The 21,957-nt window shown below is 36.2% G+C and overlaps 4 protein-coding genes across 9 annotated transcripts; 2 read left to right on the forward strand and 2 right to left on the reverse strand.

The window, feature by feature from the left end:
- LOC104709731 (S-locus-specific glycoprotein S13-like) lies at positions 184-4,673 on the forward strand. The gene is made up of 2 exons (XM_010426295.2): positions 184-1,111; positions 4,183-4,673. Exons 1-2 carry the CDS (start codon positions 184-186, stop codon positions 4,671-4,673), a joined length of 1,419 nt encoding a protein of 472 aa, XP_010424597.2.
- Positions 6,239-9,970, forward strand: LOC104707644 (polyadenylation and cleavage factor homolog 4-like). Of its 2 annotated transcripts, none has more exons than XM_010424024.2 (7): positions 6,239-6,734; positions 6,873-6,974; positions 7,070-7,312; positions 7,501-7,657; positions 7,748-8,856; positions 8,945-9,460; positions 9,584-9,970. In XM_010424024.2, exons 1-7 carry the CDS (start codon positions 6,396-6,398, stop codon positions 9,626-9,628), a joined length of 2,511 nt encoding a protein of 836 aa, XP_010422326.1. In that variant the 5' UTR covers positions 6,239-6,395; the 3' UTR covers positions 9,629-9,970. The 2 variants fall into 2 exon arrangements, with proteins under 2 accessions (XP_010422326.1, XP_010422327.1); XM_010424025.2 differs by having other exon boundaries at positions 7,751-8,856.
- Positions 10,487-16,311, reverse strand: LOC104707645 (homeobox-leucine zipper protein PROTODERMAL FACTOR 2-like). 4 transcript variants are annotated; one of them, XM_010424028.2, is made up of 12 exons: positions 16,002-16,311; positions 13,851-14,234; positions 13,640-13,757; positions 13,347-13,535; positions 12,830-13,273; positions 12,630-12,731; positions 12,326-12,529; positions 12,067-12,238; positions 11,696-11,967; positions 11,524-11,619; positions 10,965-11,383; positions 10,487-10,861 (listed from the first exon to the last, which is right to left on the reverse strand). In XM_010424028.2, the coding sequence occupies exons 2-11, from the start codon at positions 14,084-14,086 to the stop codon at positions 10,976-10,978; spliced, it is 2,241 nt and encodes a 746-aa protein (XP_010422330.1). In that variant the 5' UTR covers positions 14,087-14,234; positions 16,002-16,311; the 3' UTR covers positions 10,487-10,861; positions 10,965-10,975. The 4 variants fall into 4 exon arrangements, with proteins under 4 accessions (XP_010422330.1, XP_010422328.1, XP_010422329.1 ...); XM_010424026.2 differs by having other exon boundaries at positions 16,007-16,310; XM_010424027.2 differs by lacking the exon at positions 16,002-16,311 and adding an exon at positions 15,211-15,382.
- Positions 19,403-21,773, reverse strand: LOC104707646 (CRIB domain-containing protein RIC10). 2 transcript variants are annotated; one of them, XM_010424030.2, is made up of 5 exons: positions 21,404-21,773; positions 20,855-21,068; positions 20,213-20,316; positions 19,976-20,075; positions 19,403-19,818 (listed from the first exon to the last, which is right to left on the reverse strand). In XM_010424030.2, exons 2-5 carry the CDS (start codon positions 20,910-20,912, stop codon positions 19,616-19,618), a joined length of 465 nt encoding a protein of 154 aa, XP_010422332.1. In that variant the 5' UTR covers positions 20,913-21,068; positions 21,404-21,773; the 3' UTR covers positions 19,403-19,615. The 2 variants fall into 2 exon arrangements, with proteins under 2 accessions (XP_010422332.1, XP_019084105.1); XM_019228560.1 differs by lacking the exon at positions 21,404-21,773 and having other exon boundaries at positions 20,855-21,284.

Genomic DNA, 21,957 nt, shown 5'->3' on the forward strand with positions numbered 1-21,957 from the left:
GTAAGCTTAGAGTTAAGACATAAACAAATTCATGCTGCATGCATGCATTCATATTATATTATGTTTTTACTTAATTAAATTTGTATTTTGTTCTTATATACCTTATTAGATGATTTGATTATTACATTTTTATCTTGTCTTATGTATTTTAAACAATCGACCCTAAATGAGAAAAGTCTATAAATGAAGGAAGAAGAAGAACATAAATGGAGTGGTGGCGTACGAAACATCGTCTACCACCATTTTTACACCTTCTCCTTCTTCCTAGTCTTGACTCTCTTTCGTCCTGCGTTTTCAATCCATGTCAATACTTTGTCACCTACAGATTCTCTTACAATCTCAAGCAACCGAACCATTGTATCTCTTGGGGATGTTTTCGACCTTGGTTTCTTCAAACCTTCCTCGGGCACTTCTCGTTGGTATCTTGGGATTTGGTACAAGAAAACCTCCGAGAGAACTTATGTATGGGTTGCCAACAGAGACAGCCCTCTCTCCAGTTCCATTGGAACTTTCAAAATCTCCGACAGCAATCTCGTACTCCTCGACCACTCCAACAACACTGTTTGGTCAACGAATCTCACCAAAAGAGATGTGAGTTCTCCAGTCGTGGCAGAACTTCTCGCTAATGGCAACTTCGTGATGAGATACTCTAACAACAACAACGACACAAGTGGAGTTTTGTGGCAGAGTTTTGATTATCCGACAGATACTTTACTTCCGGAAATGAAGCTTGGTTTGGATTTTAAAACAGGATACAACAGATTCCTAAGATCTTGGAGAAGTCCTGATGATCCGGCGAGCGGTAATTATTCGTACAAACTCGAAACTCAAGGGGTTCCTGAGTTTTTTCTATGGAGTAAAGACGTTCCAGTGTATCGGACCGGTCCATGGAACGGAATCCGGTTTGGTGGTATACCGGATAGGCGACAGTTTAATGAAATGGTTGATAGTTTCACAAAGAATAAAGAAGAGATCACATACAAATTCCTGATGAACAAGACCAACCACGATACCTACTCAAGATTGAGAGTGAGTCCTTCAGGACATTTCCAACAATCTACGTGGATTCCGCAGTTAACGAACTGGAGCATGATATGGGCTTTTGTTGGAAGTTGATTAATTGGTTAATCCTGCAAAAGAAGAAACAAAGAGAAAGGTGAGAGAATGAAGAGAACAGAGACGCTAAGCATGGAAGAAGAAGAAGAGCATAAGCTTTTGTGTCGTACAGTGAAAGAAGAGAAGAAGAAGGAAGAGAAGCCATGGGCCACTAGTGTAGTAAAGGCCCATTAACATTAGTGGGCTAAGTGTGTTAGCTATAGTAATTAGGTTAATAATAAAACCTAAGTATAAAAGTGTTGTGTTGCTGTAATAGAACATTATCCAAGATATTATCAATGTAGAAGGTTAAGCATAAACGCTTCTTGGATCCTTTCTCTCTACACCAACGAAAGTGAATCAAAGAGAGTGAAAGAGAGAAAGTAAGAGTTCAAACCTTTGTGAGTAAAACAGAGGTCAGAAGTTAGAATTTCAACATGGTATCAGAGCTACAAGATCTCTGGAGCCTGCATCAAGAAGATAAGGTGAGACCGAGAGGGAGAAGAAGTCAGTCAAGGAAAGACTGAACTGGAGAAGAGAAAGAAGGGAGTACGGACCTGAAGCTTGGTTAGATAAGACCAACAGATCCGAGAGAAAGGAGGAAGTGAGATGCGGCTAGAGAAGCTCCTCAATGGAGGACCTATAACCAAGTGAGAGGCTGTGAGGGAGAAGAGAAATCCGTGAAGAAGAAACCGCAAAGAGAGAAAGACCAACATGTTGTTCAAAGCAAAGCTTGTTGGGTGAGGAAAGAAGAAAAAAAAAATGAAAAAAATGAAAGAAGAGCAAAGCTAAAACTATGTCGGAGAAAAAGAGAAGGAAAAGGATGTGGTGACAAGAGCACCATCAGCTACCACAAATACTTTTACACCGTACCTTCAAGAGCATCCAAAAAGGCGAGGAGGTCTCTGGAAGAAGCTGTGGAGATAGTGCGGATGTGAAGACAGAGTTGTGGGGTGATTTCTTTTCTTGTTCTGACATGGTGAAGTGACGCTTGATGACGCTTGTAGAGGTTGAGAATCCGTGTGGTTCCTAAACTGAAACAAGAAGAAGAAGAAGCCAGAGGTTAGAGAAAAAGCAAAGTAGTGGTGAAATCCAAGTCGGACAATGTCGAGGTTGATGATTCAAGAATCCAAAGCTAAGGTTAGAGAAAAACCGAAGTAAAGAGATGGAGCCTGCACAACAAAGAGACGTGTAAGGCAATGAGAAGACACCTCCTCCAAGGAGGAGAGCGTGAACGAGGAAAGAGAGGCTGCAGACATGGCAAAAAAAAAAAAAGTCTCATGAGGTTAGAGTGCATAAAACCAGTGTTCAAAGATCAACAATACTCAATTTCAAAAGAGATGGATTGAGAAAGAAGGTTGAGGCTGAGAACAAACTATGTGAAGCTTCAAACCAAGAGGGAGAATCTGTGGCTAGAGTTGAAATGAGAGAGGTATGCTTCAAGTTTGGAAAAGTGTTTGGTTTATCGAGTTTGTGCTAGAGGTTTAGAGAATCAAAAAGACTGAGGTTAGAGAAAGCCTTAGGTGATGGTGAAAATAACCAAATAGACTAAGGTTAACCAAGGTGATGATTCAAAGGATTAAATGCACAAATTGGTGATTAATGAAACACCAAATGAAAGAGGGAGATACCTGAGATTGAGAAACAGCACAAGCTGTTGGAGAAGCAGAGATCAAAGCTGAAACACAAACCAAAAGGAAGATGCTCACCTAAGAGTAAAAAGAGAGCAATAATCTGGTTAGAAAGGCAAAGAAAGATCAAGTTGAATCCAAACAGTGAACGAAGAAAGAAGCTCACCATAGAGGGAGCTGGATAAGGAAGGATAAGAGAAGCTCACCACAGAGGGAGCTTGAGCCGGTTGCACAAAGCACCGAAGAAGACGTGAAGAAGAGTCACGCACAATACTTCAAGAACGAGAGAAGAGCCCGCGGGAAAGCTTGAAAGAGAGACTTGCATGTTACAGAGATGAAGCCACAAGGCTGACTGGCCTGCAAGTGAAACAAATTGGTCAAAGAGAAACATGGAGAGAAAGCGAAGGAAAACTGTCAAGAGGTGACAAAGAAATTCGCAAGAGAAAATCTGGATCAATGGAGATTCAGGTCAAGAGGGAGAAGAACTAGTTTGGTAATAAGCTATGTTGACATTATGAAAGAGGAACCATGAAAAATGGTGATGTCGGACAAGAAGCTAAAGCTAGAAAAGAAAAAAGGGAGAGGTAAAGAGTTACCTGCGTGTGGACTGTGGAGAGCATATAGTCTCCATGAGGAAGAACCAAGATGGTGATGGGTCGACTCACGGGAAGAGACGGACGTGAAGCATCAGCTCCATTGAAGAGGGAGAATAGACAAAGATTTCACTCCCAAGCACCTGCAGAAAAGAAAGGATCGATTAAGAAGAATCGAAGCAAGAGGGAGATGGATTCAAGTGGGAGATGGAAAGAACTTCACGCTAGAAAATCAAGAGGAAGAAGATTGATGCGTGAAGATTCAGAGCTAAATGGAGAGCGATATAGCAAACTCACCAGTGAGTTTTGTTGATATCATGAAGAAGAAATTCGTCCGGCGAGGAGGCGGATTCACGAACGAAGAACAAGGAGCATGGGATTCAAAATCCCAACTTTTGGATTTTGGGATTAACCAAATGAATCAAGAGGGAGTGTTGGAAGTTGATTAATTGGTTAATCCTGCAAAAGAAGAAACAAAGAGAAAGGTGAGAGAATGAAGAGAACAGAGACGCTAAGCATCGAAGAAGAAGAAGAGCATAAGCTTTTGTGTCGTACGGTGAAAGAAGAGAAGAAGAAGGAAGAGAAGCCATGGGCCACTAGTGTAGTAAAGGCCCATTAACATTAGTGGGCTAAGTGTGTTAGCTATAGTAATTAGGTTAACAATGAAACCTAAGTATAAAAGTGTTGTGTTGTTGTAATAGAACATTATCCAAGATATTATCAATGTAGAAGGTTAAGCATAAACGCTTCTTGGATCCTTTCTCTCTACACCAACGAAAGTGAATCAAAGAGAGTGAAAGAGAGAAAGTAAGAGTTCAAACCTTTGTGAGTAAAACAGAGGTCAGAAGTTAGAATTTCAACAGCTTTGCCAAGAGATGAATGCGATGTGTACAAGGTATGTGGACCTTACAGTTACTGTGACTACACAAAAAATCCCATGTGTGTTTGTATCCCAGGATTCATGCCTAATGACCCTCGTGCGTGGGAGTTGAATGACTGGTCAAACGGATGTGTGAGGAGGACGGAACTAAACTGTCGCAGAGATATGTTTTTAGGGATGACGAGAATGAAGTTGCCGGATACTAAAACTGCGATTGTGGACCGAAGTATTGGGGAGGAGAAAGAGTGTAGGGAGAGGTGCAATATGGATTGTAATTGTACTGCGTTTGCGAATGCTGATCTCCGACAAGGCGGTTCAGGTTGCCTAATTTGGACCGGGGAGCTCATGGATATCCGAAATGACGCAGAAGAAGGTCAAAATCTTTACGTCAGAGTAGCGGTAGCTGATCTTGGTTTACTTAAGAAAAATAAGTTTTGGTTGATTATTACCGGATTGGAACTTGTTATGTGTTAATTTAAGACACAAACGAATGTATGGTTTATTTAAGACACAAAAAATAAATTGCGGTTGATATTACCGTGTGAACGAGCGAAATGGTGTGTATAGTGTACTTAATTTTGCTACTAGTAATTAAGAAATAGTTGAACCAAACAGGCGATCAATAAGTTTCACAGAGTTACACTTTACTAAGCATGCTTTAATGAAGAAATGAAACGAGACATATTATTATGGTTAAATAAACAATCGCAAACACTTCAAAAGTCAAGTGTGTCCCAAAGAAATGATAGAAGGAAATCAAGCCCATAAATAAAGAGAGGCAACTACAAAAACATAAACTAAAAAAGCCAAAAATTGACCCGATTGGTAACTCAAAGCATTAAAATGTTTTTAGTGATAAAGAAAAACCGAAAGAAAAATTGAACTATACCTTATTGTGCCGAAATCTTTTGAAAATAAACTTATAAAAAAAGTTAACATATATGTTAAAAAATATCTCTTTGTCTCATCATTTATATCGCTAAGATGATTTATGATTCATATTATGTGATGAGATTATTATATATAAAAGTTTGAACTCACAATATCTTTTATACTCTGTAGATCTTCGTATGAACAACAATCAAGATTTCATTCTCATGGTTATCCCAATCTGAAGCTCTAATCACAATCTCATGGTGATCGTGATCCAGAGACTCATCTCGTCTTCATCACGACATTCATCAAGCATGAAAAATGTAAACAAACTCCAACAACTATTTATCTCCAGATCTTCTGCCACAATCCCAATGTCTCTTTATTCTGTGAGCTTAGTTGTCATGTCAATATCTTATCATAAGCTTAACAAAAGAAAAATATATATATATATATATATATATATATATATATATATGTAAGAGCTTCTTCATCGGTGGGAATCTCAAACAAAGAGTATTTGAATTTTTGATCAAATAAAAAATATTAATTTTAAATTTTGATCAAATAAAAAATATTAATTTTATTTTAAATTTATAATTTCATTAAATTTAAGTAATTAATTGGATTACACCAATCAAATTAAATCAGTTGACCTTAAACGTTTATCAGAAACTCTTATTAATGATGAGAACCATTGGATGGAGGTGCTCTTAGTGATATACTCAAGAGAAAAGGCAAAGTGTTTTCTAAAGAAGATGAGAGTTAGAAGAACTTGGAAATAGAAAAAGAATGTTCTAGCAAGGGGAGAAGCAGAAGAGACAAATGTTTTGAAAACGAGTGATATTGTGATTTTGACAAATCTCGTATAGCTTCATTGTGTGCAATGAGAGGGTCTTTATATAGTTTACATGATCTCGTTGGGTAACAGTGTAACACTAGTTGTACTTGTAACAATGTTGACTACATATCATCAATTGTTTTGGCAAATCACTGTGCCATAAAATTATCCCATTCTGGTAAAATTAATGAGGCCACAGTAAAAGTGGTTTTTCTAACTCAAAACGAGTAAAAAGTAATTGGGTGTAGTTGATAGCTTTACAAAAAAAAAAGAGGATAAAAGCGAGATTTACAGAAAATAGAGATACGAGAATTAAAAAAAAAAAAATCCTCTTCGCTAAAAAAAAAAAAAAAAAAACTTCCGTTATCGATCTCTCTCTCTCTCTCTGAGGGTGGCGATTCGAGTTTCCATGGTGGAACAGAAACCCTAGCCCCTTATGCTGTCACTAATTATCACTCTTCACTATTGAATTTTGGAGGTGAATGGAATCAGAGAAACTCCTCAATCCAAGGCTTCTTTCGATTAATAGCAGCACCACTGGTCGCAAAGCGATGTCCGTTGAGTTGCCGCAGAAACCGCCGCCACCGCCGTCGTTGCTTGACAGATTCAAGGCTCTGCTTAATCAGCGTGAAGATGAGTTCGGTGGTGGTGAGGAGGTTTTGCCTCCGGTTATGGATGAGATTGTTCAGCTTTATGAGGTTGTTTTGGGAGAGCTTACTTTTAATTCCAAGCCTATTATTACTGATCTCACTATTATCGCTGGTGAACAACGGGAACACAGTGAAGGAATCGCTAATGCCATTTGCACTCGAATCCTTGAGGTTTGTTTTTTTTTCTGCCATTGAAGCTTCACTGTAGGTTTTTTTGATTGTGGAATTAGAGAAGAGTGTTTGGTTTGTGGTTTAGTGAACTGGCTGAGTAACTATGTTGGTGTGTGATAAAATTTCATGTCTATGCAGGCGCCAGTTGAGCAAAAGTTGCCTTCTCTGTATCTATTAGACAGCATCGTTAAGAACATTGGACGGGATTATGTTCGTTATTTCTCATCCCGTCTACCAGAGGTGAGCAGGCTACAAGGAGATGTTTGCTTTATTGAATTTGTATAGGGCTGAAGCATGGTCATAAAGATGTTTTGATTCTTTGTGTGCTGCTTTAGGTCTTCTGTCTAGCATACAGGCAAGCGCATCCGAGTTTACATCCTTCAATGCGCCATCTGTTTGGGACTTGGTCAAGTGTTTTTCCACCGCCTGTACTACGCAAGATTGAAGTGCAATTGCAACTTTCGTCTGCAACAAACCAACAGTCTTCGTTAGGGGCTTCTGAGCCTGCTCAACCAGCTAGGGGCATTCATGTTAATCCAAAATACCTTCGTAGGCTTGAGCCCTCAGCCACCGAAAGTGTAAGCCATTCTATTTGTAATTATGAACAGAAATGACATTCTTCTATGGATGCATCTGCTACCATGAAGTTATCATGTGTTTATATCGAATTCCTGTACTAAGAAAACCTTGTATCCGATTAGTCTAGCCTCATAGTGACTTTTACTTGATATGCATATTTCCTTAACTGCCCCTGCTTGACATGCAGAATTTGAGAGGCATAAATTCTAGTGCAAGAGTTTATGGCCAAAATTCACTCGGTGGATATGATGATTTTGACGATCAGTTAGAGAGCCCATCTTCCCGGTCTGGACCAAGGTCTGGTACAGCTGGAAGTGTGGCACTCTCGTCTTCTGTAATTGGAGGTAATTCTCGTTAGGCTTGCAATCTCTAGACCTGTAAGACTTGATTGACTTTATATAACCCTTTATCTTTTGACCCTAATGGCCCTGCAGCAGATGGTTTTCCCAAGAGGTTCAGTGATGGAGCTATTCCTTCTAATCAAGCCTTTAAATATGGAATGGGTCGACCTACTGGCAGAGATGATGAACATATGGAATGGCGAAGAAAGGAAAACTTAGGACAAGGAAATGATCATGAAAGACCTAGAGCTTTGATAGATGCATATGGAATTGACACCAGCAAACACGTAACCATCAGTAAACCAATTCGCGATATGAATGGCATCCACAGTAAGATGGTTACACCATGGCAGAACACTGAGGAAGAAGAGTTCGATTGGGAAGATATGAGCCCTACCCTAGATCGTAGCAGAGCCGGTGAATATTTGCGATCATCTAACCCAGCATTAGGAAGTGTAAGAGCAAGACCCAGAGTAGGAAACACAAGTGATTTTCATTTAGATTCTGACATTAAGAATGGTGGAAGTCATCAGCTACGAGAAAGCTGGAATTTGTCACAAAATTTCCCCCATTCATCCAGCCGTGTTAATACCAGAGCAGGAAAGGACTTGAAAGTATTGACTTCATCAATGGGATTAGTTTCATCAAACAGTGAATTTGGGGCTCCTCCATTTGATAGCATTCAAGATATTAACTCACGTTTTGGTCGTGCTCTTCCTGATGGGACGTGGCCCCATTTGAGTGTTAGAGGATCCAACTCTCTCTCTGTACCTTCAGCTCACTTGCATCATTTGGCAAATCCTGGTAATGCGATGTCAAATCGGTTGCATGGTAAGCCTTTATATAGGCCCGAGAACCAGGTCCCCCAGAGTCATCTTAATGATATGAATCAACAGAATCAGATGCTAGTTAATTATTTGCCTTCTTCATCTGGTATGAATCCAAGGCCGATGCAATCTTTGTTACCCCACGTAAGTCATGGGTACCCTCCACAAGGGTCGACCATTAGACCATCCTTATCAATCCATGGTGGGGAAGCCATGCATCCTCTTTCTTCAGGGGCTTTATCTCAAATAGGATCCATCTCTCAAAATGCTTCTCTGGGAGCCTCTAGTCAACAGCCGGGCGGCGCATTCTCTGGTCTGATTGGCTCTCTCATGGCTCAAGGTTTGATTTCGTTGAACAATCAGCCTACTGGTCAGGTAATTTATTCAAATCATGTCATCCCTTCAGCTGCTTGAGAGTTTGTTTCTTCTTGCTTTATCTTGTATAATTGGTTTATTTATTCAGGGATCACTGGGAATTGAATTTGATGCGGACATGCTCAAGGTACGTAATGAGTCTGCAATCAGTGCTCTATATGGGGATCTCCCTAGGCAATGCACAACATGTGGTCTACGCTTCAAGTGCCAAGAAGAGCACAGTAAGCACATGGATTGGCATGTAACCAAGAACAGGATGTCCAAGAATCATAAGCAGAATCCTTCTCGGAAATGGTTTGTAAGTGGTAGTATGTGGCTTAGTGGTGCAGAGGCACTTGGAGCTGAAGCAGTACCAGGGTTCTTACCCACAGAGCCAACAATAGAAAAGAAGGATGATGAAGAGATGGCAGTTCCTGCAGATGAAGACCAAACTTCATGTGCTTTATGTGGTGAACTATTTGAAGACTTTTATAGTGATGAAACTGAGGAATGGATGTACAAAGGGGCGGTGTACATGAATGCTCCAGACGGATCAACAGAAGATTTGGACAAGTCTCAATTAGGCCCTATAGTACATGCTAAGTGCAGGCCAGAGTCAAATGGGGTAAGCCATTCTATGCGTTCATAGTCTGTTCATAAGTTATAATGCAGTTGAGTCCATCATCGTTTAAGCTAGTTTAAATATGATTATTCAGCCTCGTAATTTTCATGATTGACTATATTTCAGGGTGATATGGAAGAGGGTAGTCAGAGAAAAAAGTTGCGGAGTTAGATCCCTTAGACCGACTTTTAGGTCTTTTTCTTGACTACATTTAAGTTACATTCTTATTTCTCCATCAGCTATGTGCACTTAGTCACACAATACCACTGATGGAGAGAAATGATGGAGAGAGTCTTTCTCCAATGTACCATTAAAAAAAAAGAAGAGGTTTACACCCACATCTTTTATCATTCTTTATGCCTCTAAAATCCTGTTGTGCCTTAGGACATGGATATGGTGTAACTGTTCTTCATTTACTGCTACACCTAACCTCAGGGTGCTTGTAGTAGTAAAATCAGATGTCGCAGCGGTAGTTCCCCCATGTATATGGAATGTACTGTCTGTTTCTTTCTTGTTTCAGATTGTCTTCTTTTTTCAATTTTAGATATTGCAGGCAAAGCCCGGAAGACTGATATTCGAGTGTGAACAAATTTCCTATGACGAGTGGATCTCGTAGATGCTGTTGCTAAGAGAACCAGTTTCAGGTTTTTTCGTTAGAGCTTTCCCTGTCTCAGTGTTACTTTTTATGTAGGCGTTAACTCAACTCTTATGAGGGTCTTTATTCTCTTGACTTTGTCTATAATGAAAAAGGTTTTACTTTTCTTCTATCCCGAACCTTCTGAATTTCAGTTTATATATATATATACCTGTAATTTCCTACCTACCGGATATGGAGCAGGGTCTATGTAGAAGCAGGTTGACAGAACTGTTACATTCAGAATAAGGATTTAGAGGTTATGCTTAGAATCATTTTGAGTTTGGCTCATTCTATGTGGTATGAACTAAAACTGCTTAGCCAGAAGGTCTACACATTATCAATTTTAGTTTGGTTAGAAAAATGGTTCATCCGTCCAAAGGGTTAAGAGAGGGTTAATGGGAAACTAATATGTATTACTACTACTAATAACAAAGATTTTTTTAACCCTTATGTGTCAAACGGCAACAAAAAGGGTACAATACAAGAAAGAAACATACACTTGGGTGGGAGAAACACAAAAAGGGGAATACCCATAAGTGTTCAAAAACTGTCAATGATGCAAAATAGAGAATCCTAAAAACCGTGGTTTCCAGCAGAAGTCAATACCCGAACCTCTTTACCCTTTTTCATCAAAATCCGAGATGAAATTAAACGCAAAAGGTGCGTTCTTGACTCCCTTTGGATTTCAAAAACACACACAAAATAAGAAACAACCACAATCGCTATGTTTCTCCATACTTCCTTTTCGTACTCTCTTATTCTTACTTCTGCACAAAACACAAATTTAACATGATAAGAATCTTTTCGAAACTTTTGTTACTTGCTCCACAAGAATCAAATTGAGTTAAGATCTTAGTTGTGGATTCAGACCTGAAAAAAAACTACGCTCCCCCTCCTGCTCCTCCATTGTCACAAGCAACTGCCGCTTTAATCCTCTCCACAGTACATTTGATCAGACTATTAACCGTAGCCACCGAGCCAAGTGAGAGTTTAGCTGTAGGAACAGAGTCAACAAGAATCTGAAACGCAACGGTTAAAAGCGAACCACCACAACTCCCAAAAGAAGTAGAAGAAACCACTTCCTGATGATTCCCATCTCCTCCTCCCACCGAACCATCCGGTAAAATAGCAAAACCAGACGGCAACAACGCCACGTAATCAGGATCTCCCCCGCTTAGAACCACGTTCATCGCCACTATATCCACAGGCGCGTAAATAACATATGATCCTGATGCGTCCGTACAACTTTCTTGTAGAATCAACATGTTGCTCTGGCTCGAGTTTCCGCTCTGTTTACAAACAACAACAAAGTTTTCAGAATCTCAAACTGACAAAACTAAGGAGAGAACTATTGATATTTAAGAATGTCTTACATTGACTCGAAGCAAGGAGACACAGAGAGAACTATTGATATTTAAGAATGTCTTACATTGACTCGAAGCAAGGAGACACAGTTCCCAGGTTCGTGACCATTAGCTATATGAGCCATTTCTTGAACCATACCTCCATTTGACAATATATCCCACTGCATCAAAATTCAATTAAAGAAACTCCCAAAATGAGCAAACCAGAGTTGGTTGGACCGGTAAATGTTGCATTACCTCTTTTCTTGAATTTTCGTCACGGAGGAAATCAAAAACACGTTTGGGAGCAACAGGGATCCAGAACGAAGTCGCTGCACTAAGAACAATACCCGGAGGTCTTCCCGGATCATCCATACTCTTCCGGGTCATTACCCGAACGTCATCGGATCCTGTTGTCGACATTGTTGTCCAAGCGTGTGCTGTCGACGCGCCTACGCCACTACAGAAACTCATCACCATCCTCTCAGCTAACTTCAACATACTCTTCCTTCCTTCAGGGCTCGTTATCACTGCATATATTAATTACCAATAACTATAAGGACCTAATGAGTAAAATTAAAACCAACTCTTCTCATTCAATTCAGCCCCATTATATAAATAGCCCATACCGGAAAGATCACCAGGAATGTTACTGGCCATGGAGCTAGCTAGCCGCTCGCATTGCCGTTCGAGTGTAGCCACCCAACGTTTCGCACCGAAAGCTAAACCGGAGTGAACCAACGGTCTATACATATTGTGAACCGATCTATCATCTACCTCCATATGCTCTATCCATGTAACCTTCAAATCAGTATCACCCCATAAGTTTTATAAATTTAAACTTTCTACACTTAACTTTATTTTTGTATATCCTGATCTTATACGTACCTTAGAATAACCATTAGGCAATTCTTGAATCAGACAACCTGAAGGCCTTCTTCTTGTTCTTAAGATTGGAGTACTTGGTCTAAGGCTGTCCAAAGAGACATCAACTACAGCCCAAGAACCGTCGCTATGCTGTTTGCAGTATCTCACAAAGTAGTTCTCACGCGTTGGGACTAGCGGTGACGGAACTTGAAACTCAGCTGTCATCTTCACATAACAAAAAAAAAACACAGACCAAAATTTGTTTATAAAAATTGATCACTATAGCATTTCTTGAGAAGCAAGTAATTAAACCGATAATACATACCACTTGCAAAGCACCATTGTAGTTCCCAGCAACTCCAGTAGAAAGGACTTCAAGTGTCAAGGCTCTTGACACAATCCCAGAGAAAACACAAGACCATTGATTCTTAAACCCACACCAAAAGATTAAAACTTTAATTAGTTTTTTTATTCAATCATTTTTAGCGGTGAAGTTAGTTCAAGATCAAGAAATAATTTAATTACCACATCCATGAGAATCTCAACGAGGTTGATGTGATTCATTATAACAACAGCAGATTCTCTGGACGCTTCTGACCTCAATCCTAATGGCTTTGGTCCTATTCCTCTAGGAAACGTTCTGAAATACTCTTCTTCATTGAGAATCTCCATCGAGTTATCGGTTGAAACCCACAAAGGATCCACAGCTTGAGCCATTCTCACGAGTTCCTCCATAGCTGCAACCGCTAGCTCAACTATTATAGGCTTATCAGTATCAGAAGGGATCGAAACAGCTGACCTCAAAATATCCCCTGTTCCATACATTTCTCCTCCAAAGCCTGTTTGGTTCCCAAAGTTTCCAACTTCAAGATCAAGCGAACGAGAAGGCGCATGGATCGCTAGTGGAGCGAAAGACGAACCTAATGGCTTCCCAACGTATTTGGCAGCAATAGCAGAGATCCTATCAATCTGTAGATGATTTGATAATAGATTCAGAATCCAATATTTCAAACTTTGTAGGCATATAGACAAATGTATATACCTCTTCTCGGAGTCTAGCATTTTCAATCCTGAGATGCTGTTCGTCGAATGACATTTCTCCAATAGCAGCTGGACCGCCACAGTTAGGGCATGTAGCATTGCTTAGAGCTTCTTTGTATCTATTGTTCTCTGCTCTGAGCTTGTCATTGTCTGACTTTAGAATCTGGTTCTCATGCCTCTCACTTTGTGCCTATAAATATTACACACAACATAGTGTGACAAAAATTTGATAAATAGGAAACTAGCAAATTTATGAAATCAAAATAATATATGTATAGGTTAATTGTTACAAACCTTCATCTGTGTGCGTTTGTTTTGGAACCAAAACTTTACTTGAAGAGGCTCTAAATTGAGATCACGGCTTAACTCTTTCCGTTGCTTATCGTCTGGATGAGGACATTCCTTAAAGAAACTTGCAAAATCCAAAAAATGCTCCAAGTAAATAAGACTGAAACTCTTATTAATGTGACATATTGAGCTATGAGTTTTGAGTGTATTTTCTTACGATTCAAGTTCTTGGATTTGGCGTTGCGTGTGGCGATGGTAACGCTTCTTTTTGTTGGGACGTTGGTTAGGATCTTGAAGCTCTTCACCGGAAGGATTTTCAGTGGTGACTTCGGCACCTGACTTGGTCTCAAAATCATCTTCTCGGCTACCGGTGATTCCTAAGTCGTTATCGGAGGTGCTCTTTGGGGTCATATCGAACATATGATGGCTCTCAAACATGTTAGGATGATACATTATGATGGACGGATTGACTTTGATCAATCAACTTGATATTTATCAAGAAATGTATTTTGGAGTTGTCAACTTTGGTTTCCTTCAAATCTTCGAGGTTCTGATCAAAATATTTTCTTGATTTGACTTTCTTCTTCAAGTATATCTTCCACTGCCCAAAATCAAAATCAAATTAGTTAAAAGATTATATATGAAACGCTCACATATGTATATAGAATGAAGAAAAAAAGATCATTATGGAAATGGAAGAAAATAATGACATTAAGGGAAACTTATATATTTCTGGTTGCTATGGAACTATTTATTTACCTTTTGTTAGTAACAATATTATTTTCACAATTAACCGTTAACTAAATTAATATGTCGGGTTTCTTTTTACGCTCCATTTTTCTGGTAATATATAAGATGAAACATTTAGATTATTGTGTATATACTATCCCAAAAAGTTACGTTTAACAAAAAATAAGAGAGGATGCAATTTTTCTTTAAACTAAAGAAGAACGATAATTCGACAAAACGAGGCACACCTATATAAATACTCGAAAAATTTGCATATACAGATACGAATGTAATATTTACTTTATTACATCACATCTATAAATTCTAATCAATTGGAATATGATCTATATTGTTAATTTTATAAAAAAATGTGATGAAAATAAGAGGAAGCATTAGGATAACTAGATCCACAATGATATTTTATGAGAAAAGTAAATTATTTTCCTTCAAAATTTTAAAAAAGAAAACAAAAGATACATACAGTAGTTTTACATTATAATTGACGGCCTTACAAAGACAAGAAATGAGATCAAGAAACAAACAAACAAAAATGAGATTAGAAATGATATTTAGATAGTTTTTTCCAGAGATAGATCCATCGATAATATATTAGCGTATATGTATCTCCGAGTGTGTGTGCATAAACACAAAAAAGAAGAAGAAGAAGAAATCAATCTTGAAAGGTACAAGACTTCTCAAAACATCAGATCTATCGGACAGATCTAGCATACGCTGGAGCAAGAAGCAAGAGAGAGAGTTATGATTTTTAAGAAACCCTAATTTGGGGTAAGGTAAGAAAATGATAAGATGAACACTAGCTTGTATTACTTAAATGCTTAAATACTTACTCAATTCGATCTGAAAACCCTGGGTTGTTAAGAAAGCTTTGAAACCCTAAAGACAGATCTCTCTTTGTAGTTATTTTTTCTTTTGTCCCTTTGTTTGGTTGAAGTTTTGGGTTCGAGTTTAATGCTCTTCTCTCTCTTTTGTCGACTCAAAATAATGTTACGTAAGTAAGAGAAGATAGAGAGTGAACGGGATTCACAAGTTTCTAATCTCTCAATTGAATTTATTAAAGAATTAAATTGACCTTGGTCTTTGTGCACTAAAAACGACCGTTTCTAGTAAAAAAGAAATACTAAAAACTAATCAAAAAGGCTAAATTATTTTATAGAAAAATATTAAATAGGGTTGATTAATTAAAAGTGATTAAAATAATAGTAGTATATAGTATATAGGGTTAATTAAAGCGTTGACAATAAGTCAATGGTCCTTTTTTTTGTGTGACACAACCACCAAGTAGATTTCGTCAAACTCCTTTTGAACTCCTAACTCCAAGAAAGTTTTTTTCGTAACGCTTTTATAATTTTATTTATCTTTTAGATCATATAAGTCTCCGCAAAAGGACACAAAAACATTAAAATATTAAACTAAACAAAAAAAATCTTATTAGAGAAAAAAAAACATAGGTGAAAAATCATAGGAATCGAGATCTTGAGATTTAGAAAAAAATAAAAAATAAAAATAGAAGATCTAAAGACTTCTCAAACAACATGCAACACATATATGGATCTGATCTGTAAACCTAACCCAAGATACATTCAAATGCATATACATAATTGCGTACAGAGAGAGAGACCTTACTTTTGAAGAAACAGTGAAACCCTAATTCACAGTGATCTTTAGTTTATTCCCTGTAGAACAGAAGATCGGGGACGTTGGCAAAAAGAAGTAACAAGGGTTGTTTGCAATGGATCCGGCAAACCGGTTACCCCAAAACCAGGTTTTTTTGGGATAATCTCAAACCGGGGGAGCGCTTATTGCGCTAGCTAGGTATTAAGAAATAATGGAAGTTTGTTGTTGTTGAAGAAGAAGAAGAAGAAGAAGAAGAGGAGAAGAGAGGGAAAAAAAAAAGGAACATGTGGAGTTCAATAAGAAAAAAGGAGTTATTGACGAGAGCGCATAGAGAGGTTGCAAATGCATTTATGATTCTCTCTAAAGCTCCATTAATGCTCTAGTGAGAGAAACTTACTCATCCTTTCTATATCTTTATTACAGAGATAGAGAGAGTTTAAGTTCATAGTCGCATAAGTTAAAAAAAAAATACAAAATAAAATTCACTGTTTTTCTTTCACCTTATGGATTCTCATACGTCTACCTCTATGGGTTGATATATATATATATATATAAACCTTTAACCTACGAAATAGAATTAGTATTTCTTACATGCAAGCTGTTTCTTTGGCTTCCGCATACTACCCCATCAATATCAACAACAACGTATTATTTAGGTTAACAAAGATTTAGTTATTGTCATTGTGTGGTTTTTATATATGTTCTCAAAAAATTAAATTGATCAATCAAGTACTAGCTGTACAAGTCTACAATATGCATGCGTGCAGAGTGCGTTTTTGTGTCTAAATGTATGTTCTGTATGCATGCATACATAAATGGTTTTTATTGCTCAAATGCTAATTAAGCTTATGATATTTATTGTTTTCGTATTAATGGGACTAGATATATTATATTCTTATATGCGAGAACTATATAGACGCATGGACGAGGACATATCAATGAAAGAGAAATTATTTCATTATTAATGTTCTTTGTTCTTAGCTAGGTCTTCCAACTAAGTATTTCTAACTATCTTCTTAAGAACAAATCAACTTTAGTGGCCCTAGGTCTCGAGAGAATAATTAATGTCCTTAACATTCTTATACGTATACATACTACATAATATGGCTTTCAAGTTTCAAGATACTATAAATTAAAGCGTTTAAGTTACTGAAAAATACTGTATCAGAACCATTGATATTTACATTAAAAAGAGATAAATACATGCGACAAAAAAGACAAATATATACTTTGACATTATATTCTACTAAATCAGAGATCCATTGCATGTGCTTGATACTATATATATATATGATCAACAAATTTGTTAACGAGTGGAAGAAACTGTGATATTGATAAGAGTTTCCTCGAAGTAGTATCAAACTATATGTAGACATTTTTTTGTTAGTAATATATTTAGTGTGTTTAAAATGTTTGCAAAACTTACATGATTTATGTATATATATATATATAGAGAGAGAGAGAGTTTCACTAATTAATTTTCAAACTATATAGAGAAGAACAAACTTATAGATAGGGGAGACATTGGAGATGTACATAGAACATTTCAGTTGTATATATAGATAAGTTTTAAATTATGTTGAAAATATCTCCGCTACCCTCTAAACCATTTCACAAAGTTCATCTACACTAAAACATTTATTTGGCTAGTGGCTTATGGTTCTCAAGTAGTACTGAATTCAAGGTTAAAGTCTTAAAGAGTCAAGAAATGGATTGTGACCCTATATATCTGTTTTATATGTAGCGAGAAAGATGATGAGATAATAAAATCATGCACTCTTTAGTGCACCCATGTCTTGCAAACTTAGGATCTATCATCAATACCATTAACATCGATTTATTCGAATTTTGATTAATATATGTTTGGACCAACCTGAAAATGAAAATTTGGATTGGTGAATACGTACTTCCTCCATGATTCTGTTTGGTAAGCCTAGAATACTCATAATAATAAAAACATTTAAGGGATAAATGGAACATCACTCTGATAGTATTATTTAAGAAAATAAATCATATGTCGTTGAAAACTCGGGCCGGGGTGGATTTGCTTTATGTGTATCATTTATTCATTTATATAACCAATATGAAAACATTTTTAACACATAGGAATGTAGTAAATGACATGTAGTTTAATAATTTTAAACGAAAAACGTCAAAATATGTTAAATTTAGAAGGATAATACAATTAACGGGACAATTAAATAAATGAATGAAGATGGAAAGGCTTGGAGCAATGGGACGTCACCTTCAAATTATTAAGCTAGTGGGTAAGAGTGCGCTACTGTTACCTTACCAACCAACTCATTTATTGACTCTATATATATATATATTTTTTTGTTTCTTATAAATTTGAAATTTCTTATATTTATTTTCTTATCTCGAATTGTAAGACATTAATTGCGTAAAACTATAGATATACACAAATATTTTTTGTTTTCTTCTGTCTAAAGAAGTTGTATTATTTTCATTTAGAAAAAAACAAAGTTTCAGAAAGATTCTTGACTTAATTTTCACATTTTAGCACATATCTAGACAGTTCGTTTCCAAAAAAGTCATTTTATGACAGTTGTATTCTATATGAAAAGGTAACCTCTACTAGGATTATTGTTTTTACTAAACCATTGGAACACTTTAAACTTCAAAGTCAATAACAAGAAAATAAACTACAAAATGGGAAAAATAAAATGAAAAGCCATATATAGTGAGTGCTATATTCACATACATGGGACCGAATCATTTAATTTTATTTAGTAACATTTCAGTTTATCTTGAGATTTTATTTGGCCCCACATTCTCCAAGTTGAATTTTGAATTTGTTTTCATTCGAACATGTATTTTGTTTAATGTATTGTTGATAGATTCCATTTTTCTTCTTCATTAATTTTCAAAGTGAAATTTGGAGAGAATATGCTATATTTATAAGAGTTATTACTAGCACACTATAGTTTAATTAAGAGACCTTTTTCCAAAAATAAAGACCTTTAAGATATGTATAAATGCTGAAGTACAAACTTAAAATTCATACCTTTAAGATATCTAAGTAATTTGTTATCTTTCTTTTGGACGTTTAGCTATTATAACAAAAAAATTGTGAGATCATGCAAATCGTTTTTTTTTAAAGAAAGGTTTTGCTCCGTTGCCAAAGTTTATGGATCAAAGTGTTAATGACTTAATGTGTCGCTTTTTGGAGATCTTGTTTGACTTCACAACCGGATTCGAGCGGATGCAAGATGTTAAGGTCTATCTGACTATCTCTTTGTTGGTGTTTCTATACTATATGTACGTTCAATTAACTTTTCTAACTATATTTTTGTTTCCTTTTCGTTGTTTCTTCTGTTTTGACTTTTTTTTTTCTCCCTAACGACACAAACAGAAAACACTTCGCTAGCTATATAACCACTCAAATTCACCATCATTTCATACAATTTTCTTTCCCTAGTTCTGTCTAAGTTTACATTAAAGAAACCAAACTCCAAACAATACAACATGTCTACATATGTAAAAAGAAAAAGACAAAAATAATCAGCAGAAAATGCAAACAAAATCCCTTTAAGTATGCACAAAGATGACCAAACTTCTGTTTTTTTTTTTTTAATCTTCCATCTGTTATCATATTTTCTAGATTAGTCGTGATACAGTTGATTTATACGAAGATTTGGATAATATAGATGATCTTGAAGATTTTGGAGATGATGCTGATGAAGCCGACTTTTTTCTTCTACTACTTTTCTTGTTATTTTTCGGTAAATTTATTGGAGTAACTGGAGGTATATCTCTTAGTGTATCAGATATTGTTCGTTGACTCGATCCTTGATCAAAATCTACATTTATAAACATAACAGTGTAATTAGTTTATTCTAACTAAAAATATTGTAAAGAAGACATAAGATGGACAAACATTTTTGTTAAGACAATAAAGATGGTACAACCAGTTTAAAAGAAAGAAAAAACCAGTAATTATAAAGTACTATAACTTACCAGTGGAAGAAGAAGTGAAAAAAGAAGTAGAAGGTCTTGCATTACTAAAAGATGATGCTCTTGGAGATAAAACCTCAGCTCCGACCTTAAACTCACTCATCTTCATAATAGACACAAATTTCCATAAATTAGCTATATGAATATTACTTGTTATTTTTTATTTTATTTTTTGGTTTTACTTGTTAGAAAAAAATATATTTCACATATAGCTAGGCCAAAAAAGCACTATAAACTTACCCAACCAGGAGCACTACCAGAAGAACCCTCCCAGCCAATATGAGCCACATGTTTTACATCTGTTGGAAACCCAATTTCTATTTCATCTCTTTCTTTCTCAACGGCTGAAAAGTAGTTAACAATTTATTTCATCAATATTGCATTTACAACCCAAAAAAAAGACATGAAAATTATCTTAAAATATTCTATGTAATGTAATAGTCATTTTGTATATGTGATCAAATGTTACCATTAATTATACACATCAAACTATATTACAAAGTAGAAGATGAAATCGTACATAATTAAATGGGGTTGTAATATAATATCGCATGTATTTTAAAATAACAAACTACACACTTTGTAAATTATATCACAATATTTAATCTAGTTTAAACTTTAACCATTCCCAAACTCATAATCCACTTATCTACGATTTTGCAAATAAACTTCCACCATATATCTATTAATTTCACTGAACCTATTATAATCTGACAGCTTAAAAGTGATCCAATTAATGTCTTTGTTCCATAAACAAAAATAACTTTTTACTCATATGATTTGCTCAAGCTAGAAAGCCTAGAATTACTATATCTCACCAAGACGAGAAATAAATTATTAATAGTATATTATATTGAGAGAGAAGATGGTAAAGAGTATTACCAAATATTTGAGAGATACATTTGAAGCCTTTATAGATGCCCTTCATTTTCACTGACATGGTGAACAGGTGAAGATCACAAAACCGCCGAACTATATGCAGAAGTTTTCTTGGATTATCCTTTCGTAAAACTTGATTACCCGGAAACTATGTGTCCTTTCTATTGCCAAGATTGAAGTAGCCGAACAACAATCTCCTCTCTCCTACTTCGAAGTGCTATTTTTTTTGGTTTACCAAAATTTATGGTTTCAGTTTTACTAATCATATATACAAAAAAAGAACAAAGTAACAGAAAATGATCATAAAGATATAAGGGTATAGAATGCATGTGATGATAGATGAATAAAGTTTCTCCCATGGAACACGATTGGAATTTATTCGTTTGATAAAAGATCTAAGCGTCAAAATTAAACTTTAGCACATAATTCCAAAACATTTAAGTTCAAAGTCCGAAACATATCCATCGATCATTAATTTTAAAAAAATTCGGACCAACTACATAACCTTATTTATACATGAACATTTTTACAATTTCATTAGGAGGAATTTACCTGTAATCTTATAGACTCGTTGTAAAAAAAATGATAAACACAATAATAGCAGAATAGAGAAACAGCCTCTCCCTTGATTCTATGCTTCTTTCATCTTTTGGAGAAGCCTCTCTTGATGAATCACAAAACATATTATGTACAGAAGGAATCTCAATGAAAAAACATAATTTCTCACGAAATTATAAAAAAAAAAGAGTTTCAAAAGAGCGAAGATGGTGAAGGCCAAGGGAAGAAGTAGGAGAAGAAGATGGAGACTAAGTCAGGCTTAAGGTAAAAGATAAGTAAGTGGAGCACCATGAAAAGGCATCTACACCTATATATAGTTTTAAATAAAAATATTTATCAAGGAACATTTCAGGATGGAATATAATCACTAATCAATGATTAGTTTGTCTATGTATACGACACATATATAGTATGAGGAGCTGATAACGATATCTCACCAGCTATAATTTTGATGTGGATTTATTTAACGAGCAACTAATTAGTTTCATAACAAACTAACATCAGGTCAGTGTTTAAGATCTATTATCTGGCGTTGGGAATTAATCTGG

This window comes from Camelina sativa, chromosome 8 (assembly GCF_000633955.1).
Source record: "Camelina sativa cultivar DH55 chromosome 8, Cs, whole genome shotgun sequence".
Classification (NCBI taxonomy): Eukaryota; Viridiplantae; Streptophyta; class Magnoliopsida; order Brassicales; family Brassicaceae; genus Camelina; species Camelina sativa.